The sequence below is a fragment of the Nyctereutes procyonoides genome, unplaced genomic scaffold, assembly GCF_905146905.1.
Source record: "Nyctereutes procyonoides isolate TBG_1078 unplaced genomic scaffold, NYPRO_anot_genome, whole genome shotgun sequence".
NCBI classification, from domain to species: domain Eukaryota; kingdom Metazoa; phylum Chordata; class Mammalia; order Carnivora; family Canidae; genus Nyctereutes; species Nyctereutes procyonoides.
The window spans coordinates 27,723,071-27,741,773 of record NW_026575051.1 but is presented as its reverse complement, the minus strand read 5'-3'; the positions used below and the strand labels follow the sequence as shown (position 1 = coordinate 27,741,773).

Here is an 18,703-nt window from a genome sequence, read left to right as displayed (position 1 = left end):
GATAATCCAATCCTAACATGGAGACCAGGGCCAGTCTATGGTCACAGTGGAAGTGGAATTTAAGTACCTGGCAGCTTGTGGGCTTCCTGACCACGACAAGGCTACTGCTGTAAAACCACCTTAAGGTAGTTGATGTATTTCTAGGAATACAATTGATGCTATAAACTAAAATGCAAAATTGATTTTTCTAAGGCCAGTAGGCCAATGCCTTAGTTTTATTTAAAAAAATCAAAGATAGACAAATCATAACTCTGCCAATAGAGAGGTTATTTTTTCACTGGAGAAACAAAGCAGTCACATAATGAGAGAACACACTACATAATTAAATGCAAAAAAGAATGGCACACTGTTGGTGGTATTAGATGGTGAAGAGATCATTAAAACTGCAAATATTAATAACATATAGGTAATAAGTGAAGCTTAAGTAAGCTCTTAATTATGAGCAGCATTTAAACGGATGGAAGAGAAACCTTGGCAGGTGGAACAATGAGGAGACTTATCTAAATAATAGAAAATTCCTGTTGTGGAGCTGTCAGAGATACAGATAAATAAGAGCCTAAATTGGAGGGGTGGGTGCTCGGATTCCAGATAAAGATTTTTAGAATTAATATTTTTGGCAATAATTTACTTTCCAAAGTTTTAAATTGAAGAATTAACTTAATTTTTTCAAAGATGTTATGAGGAGTGGAAGCTGGGTGCAATTCCATGTCCCCTGTGGAAACTACCTGAATAAATATTATAGGAATCCAATCCCCCTTCATAAAAGAAATATCCCCTATTTATTTAATTCGCTCTTAAAAAATCAATTTTTTGATGAAACTTAATAAATTTCTTTTAAGCTAATTCATATAAAATATCCCTAGATATCAAGGGTAATTTGATCTGATATAAATAATAATTGTGTATTGGCATCAAGTATATGAATTAATGTTTATCTTTTATTTCTATTTATGTGAATAGACAGCTTAGGGATCTAAATTCTCCCTAAAAGTATAGTTATTTTGATTTTATAGTAATTTATTTATATGTTTATGGCTGATTAAATAAACTGGTGTTTTCAATGTGAATATGATAGTCTGTTAATGAGAATACACACATGTTCAGGTTCTGTGGTAAGTTTTAATCACTGCCAATTGAAAATGCTTTCATAAATATATGATAGAAACTAGTAATTTCTAAACCATGACTTTTATAATGCTCAAGAATAATCATATAATAGAGTTAATGTCCAACATAATAAAATTTAACTATGCTGCCTCTTTAATTGTTTATTTATAAGATTGACCTATTCCATGTATTCCCTCTAGTCTTTTCTAGGACATGTTGAAGCTTAGAAATTGTTGCTGTATGATGATAGGCATGCAAATAATAAAACAGTAGGTTATCCACATCTTTGTTTTCAGTATAGTTATTTGACCTTTCCTGGCATCTACCCTGAATACCTAAACATAATGAATAGAAGTTACGGCACACTAAACATTTCTTTCAGGTTCTAAGTAATGGAGAGTTGTTAATGATTACTATTATGTGAATAAATGACAAGTAAGAGCAATCACTGTAAGTTGGGGATAAGAACAATTAAAGGTAGTTCAAACACCAGGAGTCTTGAAAAGACTTCTATATATATATTTATAATTATGCAAAAAAATGTTCTACTCATTTGACCTTTAAAGAACCCTGTGTACTGATTTTAAAGAAAGCATTAAAATCCTTGATGGAAAAATTTTACACTGCATGGTGTGCTAGGCAAACTGTATCATCAGCAAATGCTAAACAATGATGTTGTAAGACTGTTTTCTTACGTTCAGTCAATTCCTGTTAGATTCAATCGGACACAATCAAAATAGCATTGCCTCCACTCTAATGAGACTAAGGGGAAAGATATGACTGCTGTTAAAAAGTGTGTCTCTTGAATAAAATAACAATCCTGCTATATGAAATATTAGAATTGCATTTTCAGCAAGGAAAACGTGATGGTCTACATTGTTATAATGGAGGTGTATTTATTTCATCTTTCTTCAGCTTAGCTGCCAACTCTCTGGAATATATGTATTAGAAAAGATAATATGCCATCCTTGTATTCATTTACAGTGGGTAATTTATTTCAGAAATGATAATAGCTTTGAAAACAAGAATAACCCAATGTAGAATTTTAAGTATGAAAGAAAAATTCCCATACTTATCCAAAGGTGAAAGCCTACAAATTAGTACATGGATAAAAGTGTTGATGGTGAAGCAGTTTACCCTTTGTGACAATGAATAGAAATTGTACATCAATAATAAAAGCCATAATAAATTTTAGAGAAAAGCCTCAAAGTGATATTTTTATAAATAGTTAATCATGATATATTAATCTTTCCCTAATACTTTGAGTTCTTCTGTTTATTTATTCAGATCAGAAGTCATGGTGAGTTTATAGCCAAGAGTTGATAATCAGAGGCTAATCACCTAATCCATTACTGCTCATGCAGAGTACCTTTTTAAGGAACTAAACTCTATGAGCTAACACTAATTAAGAGAGGCATGTCTTGAAATTTTAACAAAGACTGTTATCAGCTCCAGCTCCAATTAAAGAATCAAATTCCATACTCAGTTAACAGTAATACTGCTTCACTGGTGTAGTTAGTTAAAAGATAATATAAAAGATCTTTCTATACATTGGGTCAAGTAATTATCTCCGTACTCTCAGTACTGTTGGTACCAAAATCTGTATCAGTTAGGACACTACCAGAGAAACAAACCAAGTAGAAGACATATACTAAGAGATTTATTTCAAGGAATTGGCTTATGTGATTGTGAGGTTTGACTGGATAATACAAAGTCTGAGGGGCAGGCCTACAGACTGGAAACTTCTGGGTGGGACCTAGTGCTACACACCACAGGTGGAATTTCTTCTTCAAGGAAACTTCAATTGTGTTTTTTAAAGCCTTCCAATTGATTGGATGAAGTCCACTCACATTATGGAGGGTAATCTCCTTTACTTAAAGTCAACTGCATGTAGATATTAACCATATCTACAAAATGCCTTCACACCAACACCTAGATTAGTGTTTGAACAGGAGACTATAGCCTAGCTAAGCTGCCACATAAAACTAACTGTAACAGACAGTAAATTGAGAAAAATTTTTGAAGAAAATTTAGTAGTATATACATACTGAGAAAGCTTATATACTGCAAGTTAAACTTATAGAATTTTTTCCTAAGAAAACAAATTGATGTGTGTATTAAAATGTATGAAACAGCCATATATTGTAGTTTTACAGAAAAGGGTGAAAAAACTAAAAAAGATTTCCAAATATCCAATGGGTTGGACATTTTAGAACAAAGTACAAAGATATGAACAATTACTATGCGTTCACTAAAATTAATAGTTTGGAATAATAATTAACACATAAATGTTTTTATTATTAAATTGACAAAGAAGGCAAATTCTGAAAGTTTATATGTTACATTCTCAACTTTGGAGAACATTCTATCATAACATGAAAGTTTTAAATCACAGGAACATTAATAATAGTTCCTTGTGGTAAGTGCAAGTTATTGTGCTTTTCTATTTTTATAGTTTCAGCATTTTATGATATATTTTCTAATAAATATAATTAGAAAGAGTACAGTGCATGCTATCTTCAAAAGAAAAATGCTGTCATTCATTAAACATCTATTTTATTTCAGATAATATCTTGTAAAACTGCTCATTATTCAACACATACTATAGTATTTGCCACCTACAAGGCCCTGTTGGAGGTTTGAGGATACAGGAGTAACATAACAAAGGCCTCTCTCTCCTCATGCTGTTGACATTGTAGTGAATGAACTATAATCTCAGTAGAGAATAACATGTTCCACATGCTCAAAGTAGAGAAGCTTAAAGATCTGGCATTGAACTGAGCTTTCTTTCTCAACTACAGACACACAAAGGCTTTAAAACTCTACTTTTCATTTCTCTTCCAGCTTTCACCATCTCTCAAAATATCACATCTTTAATATCTATTATTCTTCCCTCTTCCTACCATAATCATCTTAATAACATGGAGATCAATTTTCCAGTATTTCTACCCTGCATTTGTGTGTCGTTTGTCCTGCACAACTTAGAACCATCATGTATTAAATTAATATGTATTATATGTCATGTTTTCTCATTTTTATTTCGTAGTAAGATCCATAAGAATAAACACCACAGTTAAATATGAACTAAGTACAGATATTTAATGAAGAAAAAAAGAAAATATTCTCATTAGAATAAAATATTCTAATTTATAATATAAATACATATGTATGTGTATTTTAGACACAAAATTTAATGGAGTAAATTTCAAACCTCTTAATAGCTTTATTCAGTGATTCATGAATACAAAGTATTCAATCTAGCAGATAGGAAGGAGCTCCAAAGACCTATGCAAGGCAAAGGATTTTATAGGTAGAAAAGAACAGAAATAAAGAAATTGTACTAGGCAGAAAAAAAATAGATTGTTTATTCACTTTTCTTACAGGGGATGGCAGAGGATTATCAGGCAGATTACCTAGCTAATGCTAATCAGGCAATGGGTTGGTTGAAGGTCCCATTTCTGGGACCCCTGAAACTGTTCTTAAGTATTGGTTTGGTGACATGGGGGCTTAGCATAAATGAATCCATTTTGGATCCTTGTCTTTAAAAATTAGATGTTGGATAAATTATAATGAATATATATTTATATATATATATAAATTTATATATAAATATATAAACTTTTATATATATTAAGCTATAAAGCTTTATAAATGAAAAGCTTTTTATAATATAAAGCTTTTATATATACATATATGTGTGTGTATATATAATATATATATATATTATATATAACATATATATATAAAGCTTTTAGGTTACCTTTTCAGTTATTGTAACCAAGGGCCAAAGAAATATGTTTGATAGTTTAATGGATTTCATTTGCTTAATGAAATATGGGAAATAAGTTCATTAACAAAGTATTAGTGAATAATTATTATTGCTATTTTTAAATAACACAAAACACTAAAAATTGTTTTTCCAAACATTAAAATTTAAAGATTGATTGGAATAAAAGTAGATGTGGTTTTTATTTTTATCATTTAATGAATAACTTCCTAGAAGCTGTATCCTCCCTAAGATATTTTTAACAACTTAATTGTAAGAAGTAATTAACCCAGAAAGCTTCTAGTTTGCTTCTAAATACAGAATCTAAGAATATCAAATGGGTTCTAAAAATGTTCAACACATTTTTCTCCCAAGTTCTTAATATACAAAACAGCATTGCCTTTTTAAAAACTTGCAAAACTTTCTTTATCAAAGCATTAATATTATCTGTATGGCTATACCTGATCTTTGTTTTTTTTTAACTGTGTATCACAGTATAGATAGAAGGAGGCTTCAAAAAAATCTCCAAAAATTTTTTAAGAAAAAAAAAAGTACATGCATCATAAACATGATTTATTCAATTGTTCCTATTCTTTATTCACTCCATAAGTGCTATAATGTGTGTATATTTGGGTGTGTGTATGTATTCACACATATAGAACAGACTTTCAGAGGTTATGAAAACATTACTAAAATCGAACATATGCTGAGCTATGCAGCCTAAGTGAATAAATTTCAAGTATTAGAAGCAGAGAATATTCTTTGAATAAGCTTGACTGAACTTTTATAATATTTTATAATATTTTATAATGAAAAAATAACCAGAAAATTCCTGTACAATTCTGAATAATTCTTGAACCAAAGGAAAAAATCACAATAGAAATTAGGAAATATTTTGAATTACATGACAAGAAAGAACTTTTTGTACACAGTAAATTTATTCTTAGGAAGAAGTTTACAATCTTGAGAGCATGTATTAAACACCCTTGAAACAGGAGAGTAAATTAAGTCCTGAGAAAGTAGAGAGAAGAAAATCATAAATATAAGAGCAGAAATTAATGGAGTAGAAAACAAACATGCAATGGCAACCATCCACGATACCGAAAGTGTATTCTTTGAAATTTGCTACTTCCAACCAAGATTGATCTGCTAAACAAATAAGAAAAGGCATGAATAGCCTGTATCACAAGAAAGAGACATATCATTAGAGTCCCAACACCAATGATATTTTTATTGGCAATAGTATTTGGCAGAAATATATTTTATGCCAATATTTTTTATAAATAAAAGTATTTTATGCCAATACTTTTGAAAATTCAGATCAAATGAACATGTTTTAAGAAAAAATTTAATAAAATGGACATGATAATACATAGATAGCTGTATTTAAGAAATACATTGCATCCATATTTAATACCTTCCTCAAAAAAAACTCCAAGTCCAGATTACTGGACAAACATTCAAAAAACAGTGGACATAATTCACCACAATAAAGAGAAAAAAAGGAAAAAATTATATTTGATAATCTCAGTCAAAAACTGAACAGAGGGATGCCTGAGTGGCTCAGTAGTTGAGCACCTGCCTTCAGCCCAGGGTGTGATCCTAGAGTCCTGGGATTGAGTCCCACATTGGGCTTCCTGCATGGAGCCTGTTTCTCTCTCTGCCTGTGTCTCTGCCTGTCCCCCCCCCCTCTCTGTCTGTCTCTCATGAATAAATAAAATCTTTAAAAGAAAAACAGTTGAGTTTTAAAAAAAAGTTGAACAAAGTTAGAGGATTTATGCTACAAATATCTGGATTTAATAAAAAGTATCAGTATTTCAGGCAGTGTAATATTGGTGCATTTTATTTTAAAATAAAAATTATTTTTATATTATAAAATATTATAAAAGCTCAATCAAGCTTATTCAAATTCAGGGGTAGAAATAATGGACCAATAAAACAGAGTGCTTGGAAACATACACACACACAGACTCCTATAGGCAAAAGAGATAACCATATTTAAACCTAATTCTTTACATGTTTCACTCACACAGAATATTTAACAATGTAGATAACTGAAGTAGAATGTTACACTCAAATGTCATTTTAGTCATGATGAGAATTATCTCTTAAGTACCAGGATATATTTATTTCATTAAGTGATGGCCACAATTTGTTGTTCTGTCAAAATTTAACTTTGTATATATGTACTTAAAATATTAAGGGTTTCTAATTTAAAACAGATTAATCTACTTCTGGCTTTGTTGATTTTATGGTGAGATAATCTATTTACTTAAATATTTCTTCTTTTGTTAATATAAACTTAATTAATTGGTCAGACAAATGTTTATATAACATGCTAAAACCATAATTTTTTTTTCTTAAATGGTTGCAGGCAAGAATTTGATCCATGTAGAGCTGAACTGACTATTCTAGGGAGGACTATAAAATCAAGTGAATCTATGAATCACGTATCTGGAAAACCCTTGCCAGAATCAGGATCTGTCTTTATTGGTGGATTTCCATATCTTCATGGTGCAATCCAGGTATTTCTGTTGATATTTTAAAATATATTTATTATGGGGGCACCTGGGTGGCTCAGATGGTTAAGTGTCAGACTCTTGATCTCAGCACGAATCTTGACCTCAGGTTCATGAGTTCAAGTTCTGCACTGGGCTCCACACTGGATGTGGAGCCTACTTAAAAAATATAGGTAGAAAAAAATATAGATAGATAGATGATAGATAGATAGATAGATGATAGATAGATAGATAGATATAGTTATATATCTATATATATAGTTCTATATAGATAGATATAGTTAGGTAAATGTATAAAATATATATATTTAGGTAAATATATATTATATGTAAATAATATATAGATTGTGTGTGTATGTATTTATGAGTTTTTTTTAACTCAGCTGTTTTTCTTTTAAAGATTTTATTTATTTATTCATGAGAGACAGAGGGGGGGTGCAGAGACACAGGCAGAGAGAGAAACAGGCTCCATGCAGGGAGCCCAATGTGGGACTCAATCCCAAGACTCTAGGAACACACCCTGGGCTGAAGGCAGGTACTCAACTATTGAGCCACCCAGGCATCCCTCGGTTCAGTTTTTTGACTGAGATTATCAAATATCACACACACACACACACACACACACACACACACACACACACACACACATATAATCATTTTATGAAAAAAGAAAAACTGGAAAACTGGAAAGTTTCCTGGTTAGTGGAGCTATATCTTCATGGTTTCAAAAAGAAATTTGAAGCAATTCTACTAACATATGTGACTCCATCTATCCTACCAAAGTATGCTAAAAGTTTACTGTTCTCATTACACAGAAGTGCTCTGTATCAGGCTGTTTTTCCATCATATGGCTATACATGTGCAGTATATTTCATGATAATATTAAGCATATAGGCTTTTGTTCACTCCTATGCTAGTGATTTCGTTAAATTTATGAATGGGTTGGCTTAAGAACACACCACAAATCTGATTTCAGAAATGGAACTGTGACAACTGTTCCCAGACTCCACTTTATATGGGGTTACTAAAATGTAAAAATTTTCTCCCCAGAGTTTTGTGCATATGCCAATGCACTCTCTAAATTTCCCATTTAGATAAGCTTCTTGTCTTCATTATTAACCTATATTTTTGGATAAGAGCTTGCATGCTGACTTAAGTGCTATTGATTATTGGTTCTATTTTGTATTGTTACAGAGACTTTAAAAATTTAAGGTTGCTTGTTAATTTACCAATCGCTTATTACATTTATGAATCTTTTCTCTTACTTTACCATTGTACTTTACATATTTAAACTTGCTATTTTTATAATATTGGAAATCTAAATTTCTCTTATTTCAAAGCCCCACAAGTAATATAAATTAGGTATAAATCTCACAATATTATAAATGTTATGACTCTATTTTATGTAAATGTTATGACTATTTTATGTAAGCTAGAAAATTTCAAAACAATTATACATAAAGAACAAAAGTCACTTGCATAGTTGATGTGGCATATATGCCTTTAATAAAATAAGGGAATTCAGTCTGTAAGTATGCAGACATTATTTTAGATTTGCTTTTACTCCATTAAACTTTTGTGACTTTTTCTACAGTAATGTACTTCACTTGACTTTTTCCTAAACAACATATAAGCTCTATAAAAGAGTAGAAATGTCTGTTTTGTTTACCTTTTTATATCTCAAGGCAAGGACAGTTTCTATCACGTAGTAGATGTTTGATAAACATCTGGTATATGTATGATCAATTAAAGAGTGGATGATAGGATTCTAAAAACTTACATAAATTAATCTTTAGTCATTTGTACTTGGGTTGATTTCTTATTTCGTAACTTTATGTATATTTACTAAGTAAAAGATGAGATTTCATATAGAATTTAATTTTTATGGGCATACATGAATTAAATGCAGGTTCTCAAAACTCAAGAAGCTAATACTCTATTAAGGAGTACAGAAATGTCTCTAGAAAGTTAAGTATTTAGTCTAATAGAAATAAAAAAAATACAAGATAATAGAGAAAAATAGAAATTCCTGGGGGAATAAGGGAGTTTGTCATTAGGCAAAGATGTGAGGAGTGACCAGGTGTCTACCAGGTAAATAATATGTAGACTGTCATTCCAAGCAGATGGAACATCATACACATAGGCTTAGGTATCAGACAAACTTAGGAGAGGAGGAGTAGGAATAGAAATAACTCATTATTGTAGAGGCATAGAGTTTGGTATGAATTGATCAGGAGGAAACTTGATGTTGGAAAAGTGAGCAAGAGCCTGAGCATAATGGATCCTGTATAAAATGAGAAATATTGTATATTTTAATAGTGGTGCCTATAAAAGCCATTTAAGAAGTTTGAGCAAGGAGTAATCTGATGTAGTTTCACCCTGCTAGCAGCTGAAGTGTAGGATTGGAGGGGTCTAGACTACAGGTCAAGAATTGGTAAAGTTAGGTAATAGGAATAATTAAAAAAGAAATGGTATTGTAACAATAAGGGTGAGAGGATGATTATGAAAACTATTGAACTTGTAAATAATTACAGGAAAAAAAAAACAGAAAAATTGGAATTTGTATGACCAGTATAGCTTATATAAGTAGGGAATTTATAGTGTCTTACTTCAGATGGGGATCATAAGATTATTTATGAAGATGGCAAGTTCATTTTTGCATTTACATTGATTTTGGGCAAATATAATTTTCAAATATTTACCAGCTGGTTTGCCATGAACATTGTATCCGTACATGTCTGCTACATATCATCCTATTAATGGGGCATTGTGATATACAGTAAGTTATTTGAAATTTGAGCCTTGAGTCTTAAGTGATCCTGACTGTATGGCTATGGGAGTCTTTATACAGGTGATAATGAAAGCAACAATCACTGATTGGACTGATTTTGTAGGATGGGAGAAGACAGAGCTAATGGTCTGCCTAATTGGGGCTAATGGGGATCAGTAGCCAACGAGAGGGCTAAAGAAGAAGGGCCCCCAAAAATGGTTAGAGAGTAGAGAAATTGGTAGTGGCACAAGGAGAAAAAATACTTTCGCAAAAACCAAGGACTGAATTTCCAAAAGGAGTATACGTTCAACACCACAGTTAAAAAGGTCAACCAGCAGTTTCAGGAGAACAATAAGAATAGAAAAATAAATTATTACTTTTTGAGGAAAAATAAATGGAATAGAAGAAGCAACAGATATTTGATTACTTTTTCTAGAAGCTTGTTAATAAAAAGAGAAAGGTGTAGGTATCTAGGGGAAGGCAGAGGATCAAAGTAAAGCTGCAGAAATAGATAATAATAATTTACTATATTCCGAAGACTTCTTCTCCTAAAACCTTTTTAGAAAGGATTGGCATTAATTAAGGGAATGTCTCAGTAAAAATGTGGTATTCATTCTGTGATGTAGAAGAACTGGACATTTGTCACAATCAGATTTAGAGAAATATCAATGTGTAGACCAGTGAAGTTATCTGGAAATTAAAAGAACTGCCTACTAAGCAGTTTTCTTCTTGTTGTTAAATATGCTGTATTTGAAAGATTTTGTGTCAGTCCCTTATTGATTTTTTATTCTTTCCATATACTGTCAGTATGTCACAGTAACTGTGTATGTGTGTGTATGTGACATTCACTTATATTGCTATGTACAAAATGATTGATACAAGCAAAATAGAAAAAGTATCTATATGATAGTACTTAAAGAGAAACCATATAATGAATCAGAAAACAGAAAAAAAACTTTGTGAACCTGTTTCTGTGCAGTACAGCCCCCTTTGAATATCTAAGTATCACGCAGCCTCTAACTATCTAATTATTGTGTCCTGATTAAGAGCTGCTGTTTAAGCACAGTGGGTTGTCAGTGCTCAGAAAATTAAAAACAACAGGTTTGCAGTATTAAACACTAAGAAATAGAACTATAGTTGAGTTCTCAAGCCAGTAAGTGCTAAGTTACACTTACTCTCTTTCCTGTAAGTTTCCAACGTCTTTTTTTACTGGCCAGATGCCTTCCACGTAATAAGAGTTCCTAATCCAATGTGTATATGTTGACAGGTTGTTTAATGCTTCCTTTAACAAAAACACACAGAGCTCAGTAGGGAGGAGAGAATCAAACAGTTAGGCACTTTCAATTTTGTCCCTGAAGTGTGAAAAATTCTGTGTCCCCTGAGGAGGACTATAAATGATAACTTCCGGAGTCAGAGAGTAAATGCCCCCTCTCTGGTGGTAGGAGAACACTTCCCTTGGTAGTGCTTTAATTGTTTTATACTTTTCAGTGCTTGCCCTCCTGCTTTTGGGTCTAAGTTGCATAAGGACACCAAGCCTTAATTTGTTAATAAATGCAGGCCAGGTTACAAAGATACCAGCTATTCTCTTTGCTAAATATAAAAGGAAATAAGATAATTTTATATATATAAAATTGTTAAGCCATTAGTGGATTTTTTTCTTTCTACAAAAAAATTGTTACATAAAAATGTTCTATGAAGATGCCAAGTAGTTCTTTTTCACATTCAGGTCATCACTAATATTAAAAAATAGAATTTATGATAGCATGTACTCTTATATAGAATAGGAATTTAAAAAAAGACTTTATTTGAAACAGAGAGGGAGAGAGAGAGAGAGAGAGAGAGAGAGAGAGAGAGAGAGAGAGAGAGGCAGAGACACAGGCAGAGGGGGAAGCAGGCTCCATGCAGGGAGCCTGATGTGGGACTCGATTCCGGGTCTCCAGGATCTCGCCCTGGGCTGAAAGCGGTGCTAAACCACTGAGCCACCCGGGCTGCCCAGAATGGGAATTTTTAAAGACTAAGTGACTAACTTAATTCATTTGGGCTGCCACAACAGAAGTACCTTAGAATGAGTGACTTAAACAACAAACATTTATTTTTCAAAGTTATGAAGACAGAGGTCAAAAGATCATGGTGCTGATAGATTGTAGTCTGATGAGGGCTCCTTTCCTGGTTCATAGACAGCTGTCTTATGCTACGTCCTCACATTGGCAGAAGGATTGAGAGAGTTCTCCAGGATCTCTTTTATAAGGGCACTAATTCCATTCATGAGGGCTCTACCCTTAGGACCTAGTCACCTCCCAAAGGCCCTACTTCCTAATACCAACATACTGGGGATTAGGATTTTAACATGAATTTTAGGGGGACACAAACTTTTAGTTCATAACAGTGATTGATTCAAGAATCCAAATACTCATTTAAATTTTTAACTTAATTTTTAATTTCAACATAATAGAGGAATTCAATAATTATTAAAATTTTAAGTGAATCCCTTTGGAAAACAAGAACACTTTGGTAAGACAAGTATTATCTATTTTATATATTTTTAAAACACTGATTTACATATTCAATAATTAATCTGCTATAAACCCATTCACTTTTACAAAGAAACCAATCATCAGCCATAAAAATATTTTAGTCAAAAAAGTTACTGTTAAATTTATGATCTAACACATAATGACAAAGTCCTCCTTTGGAAGTTGTGATTGATTCCTGAAGAATAAAGGGGAAAAATCACCTCAGCTGTCTAAATTTCCCTTTATGTCAGAATATTTTGGTAGCTTATATTGCTCATCACCGTTCAGTATACATTTAAGGAGGAAATGACCCTCAGTAAATTGTTTATGATAGACTGTTAGAGGACACTTGTTAACCTTTTTGAGCTCTTCCAAGATACTTGTTAAATAAATACAAGGTAATCAATCAGAAATAAATGGAAACACACAATTGAAAGTAATTTTCAAAAGATGACCACATTCAACCCTCTGGAATTATGTAAATAGTGAAAAACAAAGCAAAACAAAACAGTTATTTTCCACCTTACTTTCCGTTTATTTGATATTAAAAAGAAAAATCATGGGGCAGCCTGGGTGGCTACGCGGTTTAGCGCCACCTTCAGCCCAGGGCATGACCCTGGAGACCTGGGATCCAGTCCTATATCAGGCTCCCTGCCTGGAGCCTGCTTCTCCCTCTGCCTGTGCTTCTGTCTCTCTCTGTGTCTCTCATGAATAAATAAATAAAAATCTTTAAAAAAGAAAAAAGAAAAATCACTCTTTATTAATCAAAAGTCTTTTAAATAATTATTTATATAACCTCTATCTCTGATAAGCATAAGCAACGTAATAGAGACATCAGAGTATCATTGCAGCATTTCAAAATCCTTAACTTCTTCTAGAGGCTATATGCTAAGTCATTCATTTATTCATTTGGCCAGTCTGTAGGACACCATTTAGGCCTTTAATTATCTATTTCACCATCAATGGCATTTGGCTACAAATCAACAAAATATCAGATGAAGATCAACCCAATGGGAATTATTTCTCATTTCTGGCAAATATAAGTATCACTTTTAATTTATTTCCATGCAATGGCTTGCCTTTCTTAAACAGTAATTCCCTGTGGACTCCACACTCAGTTGTACAACAAAAACTGGCTCCTACTCAACATGAAGACAGATTACCCTCCCACAGTTCCACCTTTCTCTACCAATTGCTCTTCCATTTTTTGCTCCGACCCATATCTTTATCACTTTTGCCTCTATTTCTTGATATCCTTGAAAAATTCTGCCAGGAGTTTGGGAGGGCCTACTTCTGAGTCTCTCTCTACTCCAGATCCTTTCTTAATTAATCTGTATGTTTCCAACATTGTAAGGATCTCTCTTGAATTCCTCCATTTATGTTTGCATCTAGTTCTGAAAAGTTCTCCATACATTTAATCGTAGTTCCTTTTATTCAAGAACACTGGCTTATATTTACACTGTATCTACCTCACCCTAATTACTTAATCTCATCAGAAAATGTAGAAAAAATACATGCAGGTCTATACACATAAATCTATGAAGTAAGTAGTCAGAAGGAGATATCAAGCATGAGTCTAAGGCTTCTGACAGCTTAAGCAAGAACATGGGGGTCCCATTACTAAGATAAGGAAAACTGGGGAGTACAGATTTGCAGGGAAAGGAGGAGATGATTAGTTTGGACACTTCAAATTTGAGATATCTGTGAGGTTTGCACAGGAGTTACTGAGGTAACTTATATTTGTGTTCATGACTCTGGGAATTCTCAGCATGTAGTATTTAAATATATGTGACCAGATGAGATAACCTCAGGGGAGAGTGAGGAGAAAGAGAAGAGAAGAACCAGAACAAAGTCCTGGAGAAAACTGAGAAGGTAACTAAGTATCTGAATGCAGAGTAGACAGAGAAGTTAAGAGCACAATCAGGAAAATGTGCTGTTATTATAGCAGGCAGAAGAAAAACAAGTTTCATGAAAAAGGAGGTGCTCAACCCTGCTAAATGGGTCTATAAAGAATAAGGGCTGAAAAGCATCTCCTAGTTTTTCTGACATGGAGATCATTGATAAACATAAGAAAAATGACTATCTCTCTTTAAGTTCATGATGGTGAATGAAAGGATATTGGCAGCATTCTGTTAAGAACCAGTGTTTTCTCTTGGCAAAAGAGGGGGGAATCTAACTGGACATTTGCTTCCTGTTCTAACAAGCATTGAAATTGCAACTGCAGGGAGAGAGTTTAGTATGTTTTTAATCTGCATTGTAAATCCTTTTAGTATCACATATAAAGTGGAAGATGATTGTACCCTAAACAACAAAATTCTCTAGTTTAGGAATGCACACTAATGAAATTCTTATACTTAAGTACAAGGAGACATATTGCCTTGTGTAACTAGAATCATTCAATATTTGTCTTTCCATGCCTGGCTTCCTTCACTTAGCATAATGTCCTCTGGTCCATCCATATTGTCACTTATTACAGAGTTTCCTTTTTTTTAAAGGCTGAAAGAAAAAGTTCCTTTTTTTAAGGTTGAATTCCTTGTATTTTTAAAGAATTGTATTCTGTTTTATGTATATACACATTTTCTTTATCTGTTGGTTTGTCAACAGACATTTAGATTATTTCTACATCTTTGTTATTGTGAATAGTGCTGCTATTAATATAGGAGTGTTAATATCTTTTCAAGATCTTGATTTCAGTTCTTTTGAATAAATACCCAGAAGTGAGATTGCAGGATCATATGGTAGTTCCATTTTTAATTTTTCAGGGAAAAATAACTACTCCATACTCCATGCTACTTTCCATACTAGCTGCACCATTTTGCATTCCTATCAGCAATGGACAAGGGTTCTGATTTCTCCACGTCCTCACCAACATTTGTTGTGTATATACATACACACACATATACATATATATACATACATACATACATACATATAGGGGTATGTATGTGCATATATGTGTGTATATATGTATATATATATATTATAAACTATATATAATTTCTCTGGCTAAAACTCCATACTATGATGAATAGAAGTAGCAAGAATAGGCATCCTTGTTTTATTCCAGATCTTAGATTAATACCTTTCAGTTGATGTAAGCTCTGGGCTTGTCAAGTATGACCTTATTATGTTGAAGTAATTTCCTTCTATTCATAGGTTTTTTTAAATGTTTTATTGTGAAAGGGCATTGAATTTTGTTAAATCCTTTTCCTGCATCTATTGAAATAATTGTATGATTTTTATCTTTTATTCTGTTAAGGTGATGTATCACATTAATTGATTTTTGTGTGTTGAACTATTCTTATATCCTGCAAATAAATCGCACTTGTATTCTGATGAGTTTTGCATTTATCTTCATCAGGGATGTTGCAGGTTTGTTTGAAAATATGCTTATCTCCTCTTCATTTTTAAAAGAGAGTTTTGCTGAATATGGTATTCTTGCCTGACAGTTTTTTTTTCCCTTGTCATCCTACTTCCTTTATAGCCTGCAAAATTTATAATGATAAATCTGCTTATATAGTCTTAAGAGAGTACCATTGTATATGACAAGTCATTCTCTTGGTGCTTTCAAAACTGTCTTTGACTTAGCAGTTTGATTACAGTGTGTCTCAGTGTGGATTTCTTTGGGCTTTTCAGATCTAGATGTCTATTTCCTTGATAGATTTAGGAAGATTTAGCCATTATTTTGTATAAGCTTTCTGGGCCTTTCTCTTTCTCTCTCTCTCATCTTTCCAGAACTTCTACAATTCATATATTGTTAACTCATCCAGTTGAGATGCTGGATGTCCATAGCAACTCTTTCCTTTATCAGGAAAGCTATAAGGCTTCTTATAATTTCCTTAACCTTCTTGACTCTTTTTATTTTTTAAAAAGATTTACTTTAGAGAGCGAGAGTACATACGTCACAGAGTTTGGAGGATGTGGTTTGGTGCAGAGGGAGAAGGAGAGAGAGAGAATCCCAGTCAGACTCCAAGCTGAGTGTGGAGCCAGTCGTGGAGCTCAATCTCATGACCCTGAGATCATGACCTGAGCTAAAATGAAGAGTCAGACGCTTAACCAACTGAGCCACCCATGTGCCCTATTCTTTTTTCTATTTTCCCCTGACTGAATGATTTCTCACTGTGTTTCAGTTCACTGATCCTTTCTTCTAATTGTTCTAGTCTTCTGTTGAATACTTTCAGTTAATTCTTTAGTGTAGTTATTATGTTCCTCAGTTCCATTATTTCTATTTAATATTTTTAAATATATTATCTCTGTTGAAATTACCATATTATTCATTCAGTGTTCTCTAAATATTGGTGAGAGTTAATTTTGACTCTCTGTCAGGTAATTCATATAACTCTATTTCATTAGGGTCAGTTTCTGGAATTTTATCTTGTTCCTTTTTTTTTGGAACATCTTTGCTTGGTTCTTCATTTTTTTGACTCTCTGTGTTGATGTCTCACATTAAAGACACCAGGTACCTCCAGTCTTTACAGACCTTGCCTCGTACAGCAGAAGACTTCTACCAATCAGCCTGGCCAGAGATTCTGGGGACCTCTACCAACTCTTTCCCTTCCCAGAGAAAAGCAGGCAGCTATGGTTTTGTCTGCTTGCCCTGTGCTGAGTCAGTGGGGGAACTATGGCATCTACTAGTCCAAGTCACTATTTCCATTCTCCCCTGGGCATTTGGGCTATCCTGGATCTCTCAGAGATTCAAGAAAATGCTAGTCCCTTAGGCAGTCTCAGACAAGTTGAGATGCTGGATGCCCGTAGCAACTCTTTCCTTTATCAGGAGAAAATTGAGAGCTAAGGGTTTTTTTTTTTGTTTGTTTATTTGTTTGTTTGTTATTGTTATTATTTAATCTGCTCATTCTGTACTGAGCAAGGGGAAGGATTAATGGCATCTACCAGCCCAAATTGTCATTTCCATTCTACCTGTAGTTGTTAGACTTTGTTAGTCCCATCAAAGCTCCAAGACTGACAAGACAAAAGCCAAACCTCTGGGGTACACCTTTAGAAAATGTGGAATATTGGGGATCCCTGGGTGGCGCAGCAGTTTAACGCCTGCCTTTGGCCCAGGGCGCAATCCTGGAGACCCGGGATCCAATCCCACGTCGGGCTCCTGGTGCATGGAGCCTGCTTCTCCCTCTGCCTATGTCTCTGCCTCTCTCTCTCTCTCTCTGTGTGTGTGTGTGACTATCATAAATAAATAAAAATTAAAAAAAAGAAAATGTGGAATATTGGACATGCAAACCAATCCTTTCTCTCTTCTGGGTGAAACCAGGAGCTAGGGGTCTCTTCCTGATTGTATACACTATGCTAAAGGCAGTGTCTATCTGAGAGTGTCCAGAATCTTCCTTCTGGCTTCAGTGAGTCTGGTTTTACCATTTCCCAGAGTAAAGGAACTTTCAATTAGTTTCTGATTTTTCATAAAGGGAATTAATATATAAATTGTTTCTCAATCAGTGTGTTTGTGGGAGGAAGGAGACTTCAGGGCTTCCTACTCTGACATTTTGCTGACATCACTCCTCTGATTTTGTATTTCCATAAAAAGCATAAAGTAGTAATGTTTTATTAAAATTGTTTTTAAGTTAATATTGAAGAGTTCTGAAATTTTTATTGAAAAATATATGACATTGGGCGACTGGGTGGCTCAGCGGTTGAGCGACTGCCTTCAGCTCAGGGCGGGATCCTGTGGTGCCGGATCCAGTCCCACATCGGGCTCCCTGCATGGAGTCTGCTTCTCCGTCTGCCTCTCTCGGTGTCTGTCATGAAAATAAATAAATACAATATTTTTTTTAAAAAAGAAAGAAAAATGTATGACATTAAGCTTTAAGAAACATTGATATTCAATTTGAAAAGTTGAGGAGTGTGAATGAGAGGAGGAAACCAGAGAGGGCTATATGGTTTTCAAAGTCAGTTCTATATGAGGTAATGATTCGCTAGAATCCCACCCACAAGCCAACATATTTTTGTCCTATTTACAAGTTCATGTCTTAGGCACATATATATTAAGCACATTCCATAGTTCTTTGGTACTCAAGCC

At 33.5% G+C, this 18,703-nt stretch overlaps 1 protein-coding gene across 1 annotated transcript in view; it reads left to right on the top strand.

Moving 5' to 3' along the window:
- Positions 1-18,703, top strand: part of EYS (eyes shut homolog) — a 1,553,129-nt gene that overhangs the window by 1,006,566 nt on the left and 527,860 nt on the right. The window contains exon 26 of the mRNA XM_055330595.1: positions 7,248-7,398. Within this exon, the coding sequence (XP_055186570.1) occupies positions 7,248-7,398 (151 nt within the window). The remainder of the gene's footprint in view (positions 1-7,247; positions 7,399-18,703) is intronic.